General features: G+C 36.8%; 4 protein-coding genes and 1 non-coding gene across 6 annotated transcripts in view; 3 read left to right on the plus strand and 2 right to left on the minus strand.

The window, feature by feature from the left end:
* The window catches only part of LOC112512128 (17.3 kDa class I heat shock protein-like), a 4,812-nt gene extending 294 nt beyond the window's left edge, over positions 1-4,518 (minus strand). Inside the window, exon 1 of one of the 2 annotated variants that reach the window (XM_025117971.1) lies at positions 3,977-4,518. In XM_025117971.1, coding sequence (XP_024973739.1) covers positions 3,977-4,383 — 407 coding nt within the window. In that variant the 5' untranslated portion in view covers positions 4,384-4,518. Of the gene's footprint in view, positions 1-3,929 lie in introns of both variants that reach the window. The other variant, XM_025117970.1, reaches the window with a different exon arrangement.
* Positions 2,936-3,007, plus strand: TRNAD-GUC. Its single transcript has one exon. It is a non-coding gene; the product is annotated as a tRNA-Asp (tRNA).
* Positions 2,959-3,791, plus strand: LOC112512127. Its single transcript, XM_025117969.1, has one exon. The coding sequence runs from the start codon at positions 3,218-3,220 to the stop codon at positions 3,719-3,721; it is 504 nt and encodes a 167-aa protein (XP_024973737.1). The 5' UTR covers positions 2,959-3,217; the 3' UTR covers positions 3,722-3,791.
* A 3,904-nt stretch (positions 4,519-8,422) lies between the features above and the next one.
* On the plus strand, positions 8,423-10,152 carry LOC112512125. Its single transcript, XM_025117967.1, has one exon. The coding sequence runs from the start codon at positions 8,517-8,519 to the stop codon at positions 9,984-9,986; it is 1,470 nt and encodes a 489-aa protein (XP_024973735.1). The 5' UTR covers positions 8,423-8,516; the 3' UTR covers positions 9,987-10,152.
* Positions 10,153-10,721: 569 nt separating this feature from the next.
* On the minus strand, positions 10,722-14,992 carry LOC112512126. Its single transcript, XM_025117968.1, has 6 exons — positions 14,705-14,992; positions 13,358-13,454; positions 12,068-12,246; positions 11,916-11,985; positions 11,770-11,837; positions 10,722-10,939 (listed from the first exon to the last, which is right to left on the minus strand). Exons 1-5 carry the CDS (start codon positions 14,858-14,860, stop codon positions 11,821-11,823), a joined length of 519 nt encoding a protein of 172 aa, XP_024973736.1. The 5' UTR covers positions 14,861-14,992; the 3' UTR covers positions 10,722-10,939; positions 11,770-11,820.
* Positions 14,993-17,545: the final 2,553 nt, after the last annotated feature.

Raw genomic sequence — 17,545 nt, forward strand, 5'->3', positions numbered from 1 at the left:
CCGATGCCATCTATCATTCTTATCTTCCTTCTCCACGTTCCTCTCGCCGCTGATTTGTAAGACCCTTCCGTCTTCTACCTCCACCCTCACTTCTTCTTTCTTGATCCCTGGAAGATCGGCTTTGAGCACATGAGCCTCAGGGGTTTCCTTCCAATCCACACGGGTGTTTACGAAAGCAGAGGAGAGATCAGAGGAAGATGGATTTGGGAAGTCTCTTAGAGGGTCCCAAATGTCAAGTGAAAATGGATCAAAGATGCTGCTTCGTCGGCCATTGAAGAGGCTCGGAATGATCGACATCTTTTAAAACCTTAGCAAGAAGAATTGGCTTTAGCTTGATTGGCTGGGAAGTTCTCTATTCAGTTGTTGCTGATTTTGATTTGTGGTTTTGAGGGCTAGGGTATATATATTCGATCAGTATCTCCGAGAACTTTCAAGATGGCTCGTTCAGATGGATCATGATTCATGGCTACGAAACATGAAGAAGCTTCGTGATCCTTCTATGCCAGATATATATATATATATATATATATATATATATATATATATTGGTTGTAAAAAATAACACTTTTTGTCCGTGCAATTTCATAATTACAAGATGGCTATCGTGGTTTGTAAAAACGTTCAAATTTGATCATTTACTTTAATGTATGTTAAAAAGTTATGTTAAATGATGAACATTTTCGTTCTTTTATCGATTATTTGTCTTTTATCCAAAATCAAAATCGATTTTATAATTTTAGTCTATATGGTTTTTGATTCGATAACAGCTAGAAAACTTATAAAAAGACTAAAGTGCCCTTTATTTAACAGAAAAATTTAACAACCTTTAGAGGAATGAATCAAATCTAGACGTTTTTATGAACCATGATGATTATCTGTACTTTTAAAACTATAAGAATATAAAGTTTTATTTTTGACAAATCACAGGTACCAAATTTGTGGTTTACTTAGGAGTCGTTTACCAAACGCTTACTTGGGTAAGACGTTTACCAAGTCATATTACTTTGTCGGATAAATGTGGTAAGGAACAAGAATATTACCTGATAAAAGCAAAACAAGGATCAAGAGTCTTACCCCGGTAAGTGAGGGCAACGACTCTTACAATGGTAAGCGTTTACGGGGTAAATTGATGCATGTGATACCGTTTTGGTGGACTAAAATCTTACTCAGTAAATAAATGATAGTATTAATTTTACCGATAAACGCTTACCAGATAAGTATTCAGTAAACGGTCCCTTACTCTATATCCTTTTTTGCTTTAAATCTTTACTCATTTAATTTAGGAATTACACACACAACCAATGTGAGTCTGTGATGGTGTTTGTAAAGGAGAAACTTTTGGAAAATACAAGGAGCCGTTTATTAAATGTTTATTCGGGTAAGCGCTTACCAAATTACATTATCTTACCGGATGATCATGGCAATAACCAAAAATCTTACCCGATAAGAGCAAGGTAATGACCGAGAGTCTTACCCGATAAGTGAGGGCAATGACTCTTACCACGGTCAATTCTTACCAAATAAATTGTTGCATAGAAAGCCGTTTTTGTTGACTAACATCTTACCCGATAAGTAAATAATAATGTTGAATTTTACCGTTGGGTGCTTACCGGATATGTGTTTGGTAAACGGCGTCTTAGTTAGTATCAATTTAATTAGTTAGTATTATCTTACTAACTATTTAAACTTGGTTGATACGTTATATTAAAAGTCGTGTATCACGATAATACTGTACATTACCGACTTATTTATTTATTAAAGTTTAATTACTAATACAATATACTTTGATTTTAAAATTTTAAATTAACTTGTTTTAAATTTTGCTAAATTATAATACAGATGGATATATAGAATTTGATTGAATTCATTTGTCTAATCTATGGTTGGTTCGAACAACAAGGATGGTGCCTGATTGATTTGAGTTTGACTCCAAAGGTCAAAAGTACCTGGAGGTCTCAGGTTCAAATCCATGAGAAATAAAAATTCTCTTATGGCCACGAAGGTTCAGATGCGGTGACTCTGGGTTATCTGCAAAGCAGATGGTTGCCCTAGGATTAGTCGGTTTGCATAGCGGATTGGATATCCAGGTTAACCAAAAAAAAAGTATGGTTAGTTCGTACATAATATAAAATTTTACATATCAATTTACAATTGATTGCTACATGATATATAGAAGAAAAAAAACATGGTACTGTATCATATTCACCCGTAGAGGTAAATTTGATGCTCTCTCCATCAGAACAATAGGACCATTATGCTCATTGCTAAACTTGTTGAATAGATGAAATATAACCAAGGTGAACTTCTTTTCCAGGGGAAGAAGCAGTGACGGTATCTGGGAGATAATAAGCTCATGAGCTTGGTGAACTTCACTGCTAATCGCACGAACCCATCATTTGAATCAACTAAGGTAAAACTCACAAATTTACCTGAATGTTTGTATTATATGGACGGCCCAGCTTGGCCCGAAATATTTAAAAAAACGACATTTTTTAAATATAGCCGTTAACTAGTCTTTTTTGACTTTTTTTTTTTTTTGCCTCTAAACTCTATAAATATGTAACAAGGTTGAGAGATTTACATACCAAGTTCTTAATTCGTAAAAAACATAAAAAATGTTCACAATTCTCGTAATAAAACATATTTTTAAAGTGTATTTGAGTGATACATACGACAAATTTAATAATGTATTAAAAATATATATTATTAAAAAATATTTTTTAAGGGTGGGACGGGACCGGCGCATGGCCCATAACTGGTTATAAACTAGCCTGACCCGTTTTCATCTATTTGACCGTGATCGGTTATAGCCGGTTATGAGAAATCTTGGAAACGACTTGAGACTGATTTTTGGCTAGATCAGCTAATAAATATTATTTTATAATTAGATAAAATTAAAAATTAAAAAATAAAAAATAAAAAGTTACGCAGGTCAGTCGTTGTAGTATAGTGGTAAGTATTCCCGCCTGTCACGCGGGTGACCCGGGTTCGATCCCCGGCAACGGCGTCGTTTTTTAAAATTAAAGCTTGTATTTCCATGCACTCCTCTCTTCCTTGCCGGTAACTAGACGCAAACCTTCTGAATTCCTCCTTCAAGGCTCAGCCTACATCACCCCCTCCAATTGCAACCAATTTTTTTTTAAATCCGTAGAGCTACTATCAACCGGATGACCACCGGCCGCCATAAACTAAAGAGCACCACCACACCATCCATCTTATGGCGTTGGACGGCATCGTTAACGTTAATTCCCTCTTTACCCTCGGCCTCTTCCTTGGCTTTGCCGTCAACCCCACCGACCCAACGTACACCCTCGTTGATTCCTCCGACACCGCCTGCTTCGTGCCGTCTTCCACCGCTGAAAACCTCATCGTCTTCCATGTCTACTCTTTTAGTTCGTTCTTGTTCTCCAGCCTAATTGCTTTTGGGCTCAAACAGGCTATTAGGACAGCTARATCCGGCGACACCCGTGTCGAGGTGAACGATGGGACCATCGCTCACGTCAATTTGAGAGTTTTACGAGCTGGGATTTTGTCGGCTTTTGGATCCGCATCGGGATGTTTGTTTTTGACTCTCGCGTTGGTCGATTTGATTCAGATCAAGCTCGGGAAATTGGATTGTTGGAATTGGTACGGTGTTGCTGCGGTTGGACCGTTGGTGGTCTTGGTGCCTTCGGCACTTGTTATCTACATATGTATCGAGTTACACGCGTTTACTCGTTAGTTTTTATAAATGTATGATGAAAACGTTTCAAGTTAAAAATTGATAAGAGTTTATAATTGGTTACAAACCATTTTATTGATTAAACAACAAGAAACATATATACCAATTCAGGTGTGCATTTCAGCGAACACCTTCTACACATACCAAATACCAAAAAGACAGTACACAAACACTCTTGGACATGATAATCTGATTCATCTTTTTTAACCACGGATTTCAATAGATTTCACATCAGGCTTCTTCACTTCTTCCTTGGGGACAGTAATTGTGAGCACTCCGTTTTCCATGGCTGCCTTCACCTCATCCATCTTAGCATTTTCCGGCAACCTGAACCTCCTCGTGAACTTTCCGCTGCTGCGTTCAACCCGATGCCATCTATCATTCTTATCTTCCTTCTCCACGTTCCTCTCGCCACTGATTTGTAAGACCCTTCCGTCTTCTACCTCCACCTTCACTTCTTCTTTCTTGATCCCTGGAAGATCGGCTTTGAACACATGAGCTTCATGGGTTTCCTTCCAATCCACACGGGTGTTTACGAAAGCAGAGGAGACATCAGAGGAAGATGGATTTGGGAAGTCTCTGAAAGGGTCCCAAATGTCAAGTGAAAATGGATCAAAGACGTTGCTTCGTCGGCCATTGAAGAGGCTTGGAATGATCGACATCTTTTAAAATCTTAGCAAGAACAATTGGCTATAGCTTGATTGGCTGGAGATTTCTCTAATTCAGTTGTTGCTGATTTTGATTTGTGGTTTTGAGGGGTAGGGTATATATATTCGATGACGGTATCTCCGAGAACTTTCAAGATGGCTCGTTCAGATCGATCATGGCTTCGAAACATGAAGAAGCTTCGGGATCCTTCTATGGCAGATATCTATATATCTAATTTCAGAATATATATATTTTTGAAAAAATCACAAAAAATTGGTCCCTATTGGTTGTAAAAAATAACATTTTTTGTCCCTGCAATTTCATAATTACCAAATAGCTATCATTGTTTCTAAAAACGTTCAAATTTGATCGTTTTCTCTAATATATGTTAAAAAGTTCTGTTAAATGATGAGCATTTTTTATTAACCTGGATATCCAACCCATTATGCAAGCCGACTAATCCCAGAGCGACCACCTACTTTGTAGATAGCCTGGAGTCATCACATTTGAACCTCTATGGCCACAAGGGGATTTTTATTCTTCCTTGGATTTGAACCTGGGACCTCCTGGTACTTTGACCTTTGAACCTCCGTGGCTACAAAGGGATTTTCGTTCTTTTATCGATTATGTGCCTTTAATCCAAAATCAAAATCGATTTTAAAATTTTAATCTTTGTGGTTGTTGATTCGATAACAACCAAAAAATTGATGGAAAGACTAAAAAATTAACGACCTTTAGAGGAATGAATCAAATCCAGACGTTTTTATAAACCATAATGATCATCTGTAATTTCAAAACTACAGAAATATAAAGTTTTATTTTTGATAAACCACGTGGACCAAATTTGTGGTTTACTTACTCTATATCCTTTTTTCCTTTAGATCTTTACTCATTTAATTTAGGAAAAACACACGCAACCAATGTGAGGGATTGTTCGGTTCGGTTTCTACTAAAACTTGTATGGATAAAGTTGTCTGCATGATAACAGATAAATTATTGTTCGGTTGTAGTGTTAAATAAACAGTCTGAATAATATAAACGATCATTTTATCTTTTCCATTTTTTAGCTTTTTCATTAACAAAAAAAAATTAATTTATTGTTCATTATCCCAAGTTCCCAATCATATTTCTTCTTCGTATGAACATACACAATAACAGAAGAAAAACAACGCATAAACATATAAATTTATAAAAAGCACCAATAATCGATACAAAACACATTTGTTGATTAATACAAAATCCATTAATTTAAAACCCAAAATGGATGAGGAATCACAGAAGAAAGAAAGAAAAAGGATTTGTGGATGATTTCCAAACCTTTGTGCTAAGTCCCCAATATCAAACTTCTATAGTTGCCACTATACCAGACCTGTTGTGGGATATTTCTTCAGTTGTGGGTTTCTTCGACAATAAGGTTGGAAGATCAACACCCGGCGAGGGCTGGAACCAGTCGAACGCCGGTGACAACGGAGGGCTAGAAGCTAGATGTGGAGGAGGCGTGTAGATGGGAGGAGCGTCGATGGGGAAGGAGCCCTGTACAGGAGTTTAATGTGAGTAGTTGGGGAAAATTAATGCAATTTAATGGATGAGTCTATAGGAGAAGGATTTTTCAAGTTGAGCGAATCACCCATCGGCTGACCGAATAAGCCCAGTCTGAACAGCTAGATATGGTTGTACGAACAAGCCATATTCATTATACAACCTATTAAGCTCTTACCGAACAGCCCTTGAGTCTATGATGGTGTTTGTAAAGGAGAAACTTTTGGAAAATTTCAAGGGTAAAGTGGGGTGTTAATTTTATATCGAAGATAAATATTAATCATATCAATTCAATTGGTATTAATTTAATTAGTTGATAGTACCTTACTTACTATCTAAACTTGGTACGTGATATTAAAATTCAAATATCACGATAATATTGTACCTTACCGATTTATTTATTTATTAAAGTTTAATTAGTAATATAGCATATAATTATAAGGACAACAGAGACGGTGACACTCATGTCGAGGTGAACAACGACACCATCGCTCAAGTCAACTTGAGATTTTTGCGAGCCACGATTTTGACATTGACTATCGCATTGGTTGATTTAGTTCAGATGAAGCTCGTGAACCATTTTAGTATTCACATGTCTATTTATTTTACCTCAAAATAAATGTATACTTTCAAAAAGTAAGACGAATGATCATGTGAAAATATGAGTCAAAATAAGAAGTCTAAGAAGAAATTTGAACCATTAATCACTTTTAATCTCAAAACAACCAAGGAATTGCACTTTAGAAGGGAATTAATCAAGTGCTTCTCATTAGTATTTGATCCAGCGGAACTCTTCAATCAGGATTGATGAAGGGAATTGATCAAGTGCTTCGCATTAGCATTTTCACCATAACTCTCATTCTCATCCGGACTCAACCCCAAAAGATAAACGTCTGCTTTTAACTTCTACACTTAGTTGTAACATAAAGAAATTCATTATTTCCTCCATTTTAAGAGTAAAATTATCATTTACTCAATTAAAAATCGTAATAATATTATAATCCTAAAATCATGGTCTTTTTTATTATGAACATTTTGGGACAAAAGAGAATATATTATACATCGTTTGAGGCAAAAAAATTTATATTCTCTTTATCCCAAAATAAGTATCCACATTTTTTATTTGTCCCAAAACAATGTCACTTTTAAAAGTAAATTCTTGCTTTTCTATTCCACTTTTAACTACAAAATGAAAATGAAAATTCCATTACTTTTTTTTATCATCAAGGATAAAATTGTCATTAAATTAAATAATATAAGAATTATACATTTTAAAAATGTATATATACACACACACATATATATATATATATATATAGGGGTCCATTCAAGAGAGAACTGATTAGTTTGTGGTAACTGTGAGATCCAATCTCAACCACAAATCAACGAATAAATTATAAAATTAATAATTATGATAGTTTGAGTTAAAATTATAATTAGAGGGCATTTTAGGTATTTTTAAAAAAGCCTCTCTCCTCTCTTCTCTCTCCTCTTCCGACCTCCAATCTCCGGCCTCCGGTGAACAAAAATCCGACAGGTACTAAGTAATCACAAAGATAACACAATGTGATACCCGTTGTGATATACTATGATACCCATTGTGATATACTGTGATACCATTTGAGTACCACTGTATATCATAATGGGTATCACATTGTGTATCTTTATGATTATTTAGTATCTGCCGGATTTTTGTTCACCGGAGGCCGGAGATTGGAGGTCGGAGAGATGAGAGATGAGAGAGAAGAGAGGAGAGAAGAGTTTTTTAAAAATACCTAAAATGCCCTCTAATTATAATTTTAACTCAAACTACCATAATTATTGATTTCCTAATTTATCCATTGATTTGTGGTTAAGATTGGATCTCACAATTACCACAAACTAATCAGTTCTCATTTGATTAAGCCCCTATATATATATATATATATATNTAATCAGTTCTCATTTGATTAAGCCCCTATATATATATATATATATATATGTGTGTGTGTGTGTGTATATATATATATATATATATATGTGTGTGACTCGTAAGACCAATTCTCAACTCTTGGATTAAATCTACAATCTGAACATTCATAATCACAAAATTGCCACGAGACTTCTCAATAATCACAAAATTGCCACTTATAAAGTTGATCAATGAACATAAATTGGTGTTGCGAGTCTCACAGAAAACCTTTGGTCTCACGTGAWYSMWWMMGTATATATATATATATATATATATATATATATATATATATATATATAKACAAATATATAAGTGAAGCATATTACAAGTGGTTAACCTTTGCTTAATCTCCTCTTAATTGTCTATTAATATTCTTATTACTTCATATGAGAACTGTGAATCTTTGTTTAATCCTTTTGGAGTCAACTGAACCTGTATCCATACCTTAAGATCTACTTCACCACCATGTGCAGAAGCACCCCCCCCCCCCCCCAAAAAAAAAAGATCTTGCAAAAGAAGACTTCCCACCCAACCCCAGATGGATCTTGAAGAACACTTGCTCCTTTCTGCAGATTTCATGCTTAATTGTATAGAAATCAGTACTGAATCTTGATCTTGAATCTTAAATCTTGAGTCCTGATCTTGTTCAACAGATCCATGCAATCATCCATGGGCTCCGGGTTTTACGGTTTTCGCGGTTTCTGCACCATTCTGGTTCTCCTCTCTGTTCTTTCATCTATCTCCATACTCTACTGGTCTCATTCCTCTGTTTCCTTCTACTTCCATGAACAAAGACCGGAACCGGGGGTGGGACCTGGTCTGAACCACCCGACCGATCTCCTAACGTTCCCATTGGCATGGAACCACCTTTCGTTTCCGTCAAACCCGCCTCAGAGACTCCTCAAGATTGCACTTTTCGTTAAGAAATGGCCGGACGGGTGTCACGCTGGCGGGCTGGAGCGGCATGCTTTGACGCTCCACCTTGCTCTTGCTAAACGTGGCCACGAGCTTCATATCTTCACCACTTCCTCTTCTGATTCCAACTTTTCTTTCCCAAAATACCCTTACGGGAACCTATATTTCCATCTTTCGAAACCGACGGGTGCGGGTTACCTTGACCAAGCTCTGGTTTGGGAGCAATTCCGAGCTCAAAACTTGATGCAGAAACCGTTTGACGTGATTCACACAGAGAGCGTAAGCCTGATGCATACTCGGTCACGGAACATTTCGAATCTGGCGGTTTCTTGGCACGGAATTGCATACGAGTCCATGCATTCGGATATCATTCAAGAACTCCTACGAGCACCCGATGAACACCCAGCTAACCGGTTGACAGAAAGACCTATAAAAGTAGTCGAAGAGATTAAGTTCTTCCAGAACTACGCGCACCATGTGGCCACCAGCGATCATGTGGGCGACATCTTGAAAAGAATCTACATGATCCCAGATGATCGAGTCCACATCATACTCAACGGTGTCGATGAACACGTTTTTAAGCCAGATCACCAAACAGGTCAAGATTTCCGGTCCAATTTCGGAATCCCACCATCAAAATCATTGATTCTAGGAATGGCGGGTAGGTTGGTCAAGGATAAAGGACACCCGTTAATGTTCGAAGCCCTGAAGCAGCTATTCGTTGAAAACTCGACTTTCCGGGAAACCGTGGCTGTTCTAGTCGCCGGAGACGGTCCATGGGGTGCTAGATACAAAGATCTTGGACCGAACCTAATCATTTTGGGGCCACTACAACAGGGTCAACTGGCTAGATTCTATAACGCCATAGACATTTTCATGAACCCGACTCTTCGGGCTCAAGGTTTGGATCACACTTTATTGGAAGCGGTCCTTTCTGGGAAGCCATTAATGGCTACAAAGCTTGCAAGCATCACGGGCTCGGTGATTATGGGGAAGGAAGTCGGGTATACGTTTTCGCCAACTGTCGATTCGCTCAAGAAATGTCTTTATGAGGTTTGGGAAGATGGGAGGGGAGTTTTGGAGCAGAAAGGTTTGGTGGCAAGAGAAAGAGGGATTAAGCTTTTTACTGCAACAAAAATGGCAGCTGCATATGAAAGACTATTTTTATGCATCTCAAATGGTGATAAGAGCCAAGATTACTGTAAATATTAGCCTAAAAGGGTGCCGTTGGTAGGCAGATATGACAGGACTGGACGGGGTATTAGGGTTTTAATCTGACATGAGTAGCTTAGTAATTTATCAAGTTTGTCCTATCTCTTTGACTTTTGTTCCACCTACTTTGGTGGCCACTTAACCCTGTCTTGTCCTGATCTAATGTCGTACAAGCATGGGACAAGGTTTTATTATGTCATGTCTCATATCCCTAATTTTTGTCCCACCTAATTCGGTGAGACAAAAAAATACATTTTTGTCCGGCTCAGTTGTATACCAGTCTAAGGTTGCACGAGCGTGGGCCAAGTTTTTATTATGTCATGTCTCAACTCCCTAATTTTTGTTCCACCTGTTTTGGTGGGGCAAAAATGCAGTCCTGTCTTGTACCAGTCTAATGTCGCACAAACGTCGGACAGCGAGTTTCTATTTTTTCATGTTTCATCTCCCTGGTTTTTGTTCCACCTATTTTAGCGGGACAAAAAATGCAGTTTTGCCCCCATTAAGTCATGTTCTGTCCCAATCTAATCTCACACAATCGTGGGACAAGAAGTTACTATAATGTCATATCCCATCTTGTCCTGCGTGCCAAGCGCACCCAAAGAGTGTTACCTGAAAATACATGCGAAAGGTTTTGACACGAATAAACCCCTCAAACGGCTCAGCAACGAGCAGAATGGATCAGACCCAACCCACAAGGTGGAGTAGGGTGCACAACTGCATATAGCTCATAGATTCTTGCTCAGGAACTGTACCCTTTTTGCTAAGATGCATAGCATCAAAGCTTTTATTTATATAAAAACCTTGAATATCATACACCAAAAGCCACAAAAATGTCAATTCGCATCAAAAGGAGAACAAACAAAGAGAAAAAAGGTGAGACGATGAACATACTGCAACATTTTCCATATATATCAACAAAAACTTTAAACTTCTATCAAGGCTTCATGGATTTCCTGCAAAATCACATCATAAATAGGCATCGATTTCGTTACTAATCATTCTACAAAAATTTCAAAGTCGATATATAACCATTTTTGGTCCAAGATGTTATCATGGGTCTCATTTACTCGACAAGAAGAGACTCATATGGGAGCCACAAAATGGAGAACAAAGGTACAACCAAACAAGCCCAGTATACCTTACCCTTGTTTCAAGATTTATGTAGATCTTTCCCTTGTTTCAAGAGACAAGGAGGTTGTATGGAAAACAGAGATAAATGAGACATAAAAAAGTAGCATAGAAAAACAAAAACAAAAAACCTAGTACCTCCCACCCATAGGTGGGGTCTAGGGAGGGTGGGATGTACGCAAACCTAATCTAGTAGAGCAGTCATTTCCCTAAAGAAAACCCGGAGGAAAACGAAGCTTTTGAAAGTAAAACCCAAACCAAACCAAACAAACCCAGTTTGGCCCACTCAGAGATGGGATCGGGGGAGGGTGGGATATAGGCAGACCTTGTCTCTACTCCGAAGAGTAGAGCGGAGTGGTTGTTTCTAAGAAGATCCCTGACAAAAATGAAAGCAAACAAAAGCAGGTACAAGAAAGCATAGCCAAGGGTTACCGGGCCAGCAGTTAGACTAGGGGCAGGAAGAACAATGCACCCCTAGTCTAACTATAGGCCTGCTAACCCTACCCCCACCCTCTAGCTCTACCTAGATCCCTTCCTCCGGTCTAGGGCCGCTAGCTACAGATTCCACGCCTAGTTAATCTTTTGAAAGCAAAAATAAGTATATAACGTATTCTTGTAAAGATTTCTACAATGGATTAAGTAAAGTAAATGATACCTTAGTTAATAGCCGGAGAATCCATATTGTTGCCTAGAAAGGGGCATAGTCTTAATAATAAAGCGACCCTGCATAAAAAAACAAGATTTAGAACGTTAGCACAGGTGCAGGGAACAGTTCATACTCGGGAAACCGTCACAGCTGACCTTGCCACCAATTTCCTCGAGAAGCACTGTGCAAATGATTGGGATCATCCTTTCCTTCCATTTTCTTGAACTAAAAAACACAAAAAATAAAACCTTAATTTCATCAAACGGGATCGTTTTGTCTATTGAACTAAATGAAAATTTATACTCACTTTAGGATACGATTGTGACGTGGGATCGCTTGAAGAACAGACATACATATCTTCTTGCCCACCGTAGTACAACGATGAACTTAGGGGAGAAGGTTCGACTCTCTCCTGAAAGATCGATCTCCTCTCCATGTTCATTATGCTACTATTTGCACTCGCCGTATTCTTAGCTACATTCTCCGCTGCACAAAAATAGATGGCAAACGTGTTAATTGCATTTATGATTAGGATTCAAGATTTAGGACATGAACTTTTACGTTCTTGATGATGTACAAGACCTAGTAGACATTAATTACCATTATAATCCCTCCGTGCCAAATCTATGTCCACAATGGAAAAGGCACACCATTTTAGATATGTGAAATTATTACGCTTTTAAATTAACTAAATGACAATTTTACCCTTAATAACAAAGGGAGTAATGAATTTCTCCATCTCATAATTAAAGGGTAAAACTGGAAAGTAGGCACTTAATTTCGAAAGTGGACACTTATTTTGGGACAAACTAAAAAAGAAATGTGCACGTTTATTTTGGGACAGAGGGAGTATTATGGAAATTCATACAATAGTAATGCATGTTAACTTTTTAATATTTATGTGTATCAAGGATAATTGACGGGAAATTTGTTTAAAGATCAAGATGTCATGCGATTAGAGTGAGATCTTGGATCAACAATCTTACATCATTTATAAAAGAAAAGAAAATAAAGAGTGGGGGAACGAAAATCTCTTTCAACTGCAAAGAACACACAAAAAGACAAAACTTAATACACACACACATACATACATATATATGCATTTATCTATACTCCATGTAGAAGTTTTAAGCCCAAAAAGAATATGTGGTAAATAGCTAAATTTTTTCCTGTCTGATTAATATTCACAATAGGGCTAGCATTCGAGCAACTAGTATTCCTATTCGATGACAATGTGGGAAACTATGCCTTCGCAAAATATAAGACAAAAACGGTGTACCAAGACTTCCCATAGATGGTCATTTAACTAAATAAACCGAATCTCAAGAGTTGTAAAGTGACTCTTTATATCATTTGAGCCGTTCATAATGGTCATTAATTACAGTAATCTAGGAAACTTGTTTTACTTAGATTAAGTCAACTGAATTGTGTACGTATTTAATATTAGAAGTTCTAGTTTTCTAGAATCTCAGTTTTCTATTTATCAACAAAAAGTGGAAAGACGCTTTCCAATTAGAAGGATCTAAAGTAACGAATAGAACTACCATATAAGATGTATTTTGCAAATTTTCAAGCCAAGAAAGAAAGAAATCCCAACCTGAAGTTACATGGGTGGTAGTCCAAACCTGGCTCTCCGATGTCTCTTTTTGTGTAGCTCCAGTGAACTGTGAACAATTAGGGTTCCTTGCCAATACCTAACCAAATAGAAAAGCATCAAACAGTCGCAACTTCTAGAACTTCTTCAAAGATCTATGCATCAAGATTGTCCCATTTGGAGACTTGAAAGAAAAATTACACATTTGTAGATGATATGCAATTACGATTTCAAACTGTCCTTTGGATAAATGACCTTAAATGTGTTTCCAATCAGCTCAATGACCGTCATCTTATCCGCCCTTGGTTCAAAACAGCTTGCCCGCGGTTAAAACAGTATGCTCCCATTAAAAACGTAGAAACACAATAGAAGTTCTTTTTGCAAAACCAACTTTTGGAGAAGGCCGTTGAGTTAAATAGCCCAATTTTTGAAGCTAGGGATATTAAGGTATATAATCGTAATTTTGATTACATCTATATAACCATCTCATGAGTATGAAACTCATTTAAGGTCGTATCCTTAAATGACATTAAGGATGACAGATTTCCAATCTTATCCTTTTTGTTGTCGGGTTTTCTTGGATTTTCTTCATCTAATATATGTTTGCATACATCACACCCCAAACCCTACTTTCAACTGGGATACATTGCTTTCATTCGATCTAAGTTATATACAATTATACTATTGCCATTGGATCTGCGCGTATTCGCTTAGCCACATAACACCATGTGCAATTTTTTTGTTTAGTGTGGTTATCTTTGTGCATTTGATTATTGATCTTTGCCATGCTAACATAAAACAACAAGGATCATAGAAAATTTCCAACAAAAACAGTGATGTCACCAAATGTTACTACGATTCGATTATAACAAAGTCTGGTGTCATTGAACATTGAGAAATGTGGCCAAATTCAATTGTGGGTTTCATTGCAGAAGCTACCTAGAAGCATCAAGATCATCAACAATTCATATCTAGTACTCAGTCTTAGGGTTCAAGAAACCAACAATCAACTCATAATCAAAGATAGCCCTAAAAAAGGGTTTTAACTCAAAATTTTCGAAACCCCTGCAATTCACTTAACAATTAACCCTAATAACACAAGATCAAAACAAAAACCCACAAATAAATCCAAAATTCCATAGAAATAATCGTTTGACCTATACAGGTTTCAATTTAGTTAATATCAAATCAAAACGAACAAAACCCTTAATCCATTTCATAATCGTAGTGTCGAATTGACCCTTGATTCCACACCCCAGATTGAAATTAACAATCACCAGAATAAATCAGCAATTAACAATACGTGTTTTATGGAAAATTGAACCTAGTTAAAAGGGAAAACGATCATACCATCGACGGAGGAGGGAAAATTGAAGCGAAAACTCCGGTGGACGACGGCTGTGAGTTGTTATCACCGAAAAGTTCAGCAGTGAATGATGAAGACGAGGATGAGCGGTGGGGCGGCGGCGGCGGCGAGAAGGAAGTGGATTGATTCTTGTTTTCCATTAATGTGTGTAGAATTGTTGTTTGTTTGTTGAATCAAATAAAGAAAAACAGAGGAATCGGTGGATAAGATTTGCAGAAGGTGCCAAAATAGAAGTACCAAAAGAAGTGAGAACAGAGCACGTGGATATGATTCACATCAACGAAGAAATCAAGCTATCGACATTTCTTTCGATTTATCGACATCAAAATTTGTCACGTTCTCCGCACGTGCCAACTTTAATTGAACTGAGATCTTCGAAATAAATGATCTTAAATGAGTTTTTGCACAAAAATATCATCATTTACTTGTTTTCCTAATTGTTTATCCGGTAAACGATTATCGATAGAAGTCAACATTGTGATTTATTTTGATGCGTAAGATTTTAGTATATTACAACATATCGAATGCAATGATTTAGTGCGTTTACCTGGGTAAGAGTCGTCATTTTCACTTACCGGGTAAGATTCTCCATCATTTTCATCGCTCTTACCCGGTAAGATTCTTGACCTTTCTCATGTTCATCCGATGAGAAAATTTATCCAGTAAGTATTTATCAAGTAAGTGTTTAGCAAACGGCCCCGAAGTGGATAGTATTCGAGTAAGATTGAGCTTGTGAAAATTACTGATAGGATTTTTGATATATAAAAGATAATAAAATTTAGATATGCATAACGTCCGGTTAGCCCGGTCCCATTGGTATGCCAAGTAGGCCCGGCCTCATTCGATATGCGTAGATTTGATTTAGAGAATAGATTCTTTCTTGTAAGAACATGACAAGCTAAGGAGTCGTTTACCAAAACGCTTATCTAGGTAAGCACTTATAAAGTCACATTACTTTACCGGATGAATATGATAAGGACCAAGAATTTTACTCGTTAAGAGCAAAACAAGGACCAAAAGTCTTACCTAGTAAGTGACGTCGACGACTCTTACCACGGTAAGCGTTTACCGGGTAAATTGTGCATACGATGTCATTTTGGTGGACTAAATTTTAACCCGTAAGTAAATGATAGTGTTAAATTTTACCGGTAAGCGCTTACCGAATAAGTGTTTGGTAAATAACCCCTAGTCCCCTAACTAAAATCATTCAGAACAGGCAAGCATTTCTTGAAATCCCATAAGATGAAATAGATTGTTTTATACACTGTAACTTGAGTAAATTACGTTTTTCATCATGTTATTTGTTGAGTTGGGTTCCAATCAGAGGGAGAGTTAAAATGAGAAGCGTAAGAAGGATCTCCAACCTTGAATGCACATTAGGATGAGATGTACCGGATTAATCCTCATATCGAACGCAATTGATAGGTGAGTTTGAGATTAAAAGTGATCAAGGGTCCAGATCATTTCTTACGCTTCTCACATTAACTTTCTCATACGATCTTTTCGCCTAATTTGTTGAAAATTCCTGTTTTTATTCATATAATTTTGAAATTATGATTTTCATCCTAATAGTTTATAATTCATTACTTTTTTCATCCTTATAGTTCAAAATTTATTCTTTTTTGTCCCTTAGTTTACAGTTTATTTCTATTTTAATCCCTCATACTTAATTAGTCTTAGGGACGAAAATAAAAATGAATTACAACCATAAGAACGGAAGCCACAGTCTCAAAACCATAGAGACGAGTTCTACATATTTTAACAAACCAGGTGAACGAGAAACATAATTTACTCTAGTATTTATCGATACAATTTGCTTAAAGAAATCGATACTGGTGCGAAAATCATTTGCGAGAAGACAACGAAGGACAGGGGTGTAATATGTACTTTTTACATAAACTGAAGGGCCAGTTTATAAATACTTCGAATAATTAAAATGGATAAGGTGAAATGCATGGTCCCATTGTAATGGATCCAAAACACTAGTGCACCTTCAAATCTTGATTAGACTTTTATAGCCCAGGGAACAAACTCTGAGGGGGTGTTTGGTTCACAGAATGTAATTTGATGGTTTGAGTTTTTTTTTAAATTTTTTTAAAAAATTATCTGTTCAAATTTAATAAGGTTATTAGAGATTTTCCAAATTATTCTGGTTTAAGTATTTATAATTTTTATAGTGTTTTGATTTTAAAAAAATGTTGACGTGTCATTTAATAAAGTCTGTATGCAATAATATATGAGTATTGATTTTCAAGATCACTCTTACCTTTTTACGACCTCCTTCGTTTCATTTTTCTTTGCTCTTTAGTTTTCGATCGATCTTTAATGATTTTTAAGAAAATTGTAAACTAAAAATATCTGAAGGAACAAATAACTATATGTGGAGGTTCAAACGAGAACACCTCCATTTTACGAGAACACGAGAACACTTTTATCACATATGATATTATGCATGAGGGGACCTGGTGGTATGCGGACAACATGTTCTACGACTTGGGACGCACCAAAGGTTGTCTATGATTTAGCATCACATGTGATGGTCTTGATGGTTTGATTTTATCATATCAACAACACCTTATCACATGTGATAATATTTGTGAGAGGGCTTAGTGCTGTAAAGGCGACTTGGCCCACAACCAAGATCGCATCAAAAATTTTCCACGTCTCTGATTTAGTATCACATGTGTATCATACGTAATGGAATAATAACATCACATGTGATTGTCTATAGTAAAAGGGTGTTCTTGCTTTCTCGTAAAATAAAGGTGTTCTTGTTTGAGACCAAGGGTTTTTCGTGAGACCCGTAAGACCAATTCTCAACCCTT

Source organism: Cynara cardunculus, assembly GCF_001531365.2.
Source record: "Cynara cardunculus var. scolymus isolate 2C chromosome LG 5, CcrdV1, whole genome shotgun sequence".
Classification (NCBI taxonomy): Eukaryota; Viridiplantae; Streptophyta; class Magnoliopsida; order Asterales; family Asteraceae; genus Cynara; species Cynara cardunculus.

Excerpts from the sequence above, each read along its gene's own strand:
- LOC112512126 (XM_025117968.1), bottom strand. The coding sequence starts at position 14,860 with ATGGAAAACAAGAATCAATCCACTTCCTTCTCGCCGCCGCCGCCGCCC. Across the intron at positions 13,455-14,704 it reads TTTTCCCTCCTCCGTCGATG|GTATTGGCAAGGAACCCTAA; the intron begins GTATGATCGTTT and ends CTATTTGGTTAG. Across the intron at positions 12,247-13,357 it reads TACCACCCATGTAACTTCAG|CGGAGAATGTAGCTAAGAAT; the intron begins GTTGGGATTTCT and ends ATTTTTGTGCAG.
- LOC112512125 (XM_025117967.1), top strand. The coding sequence starts at position 8,517 with ATGCAATCATCCATGGGCTCCGGGTTTTACGGTTTTCGCGGTTTCTGC.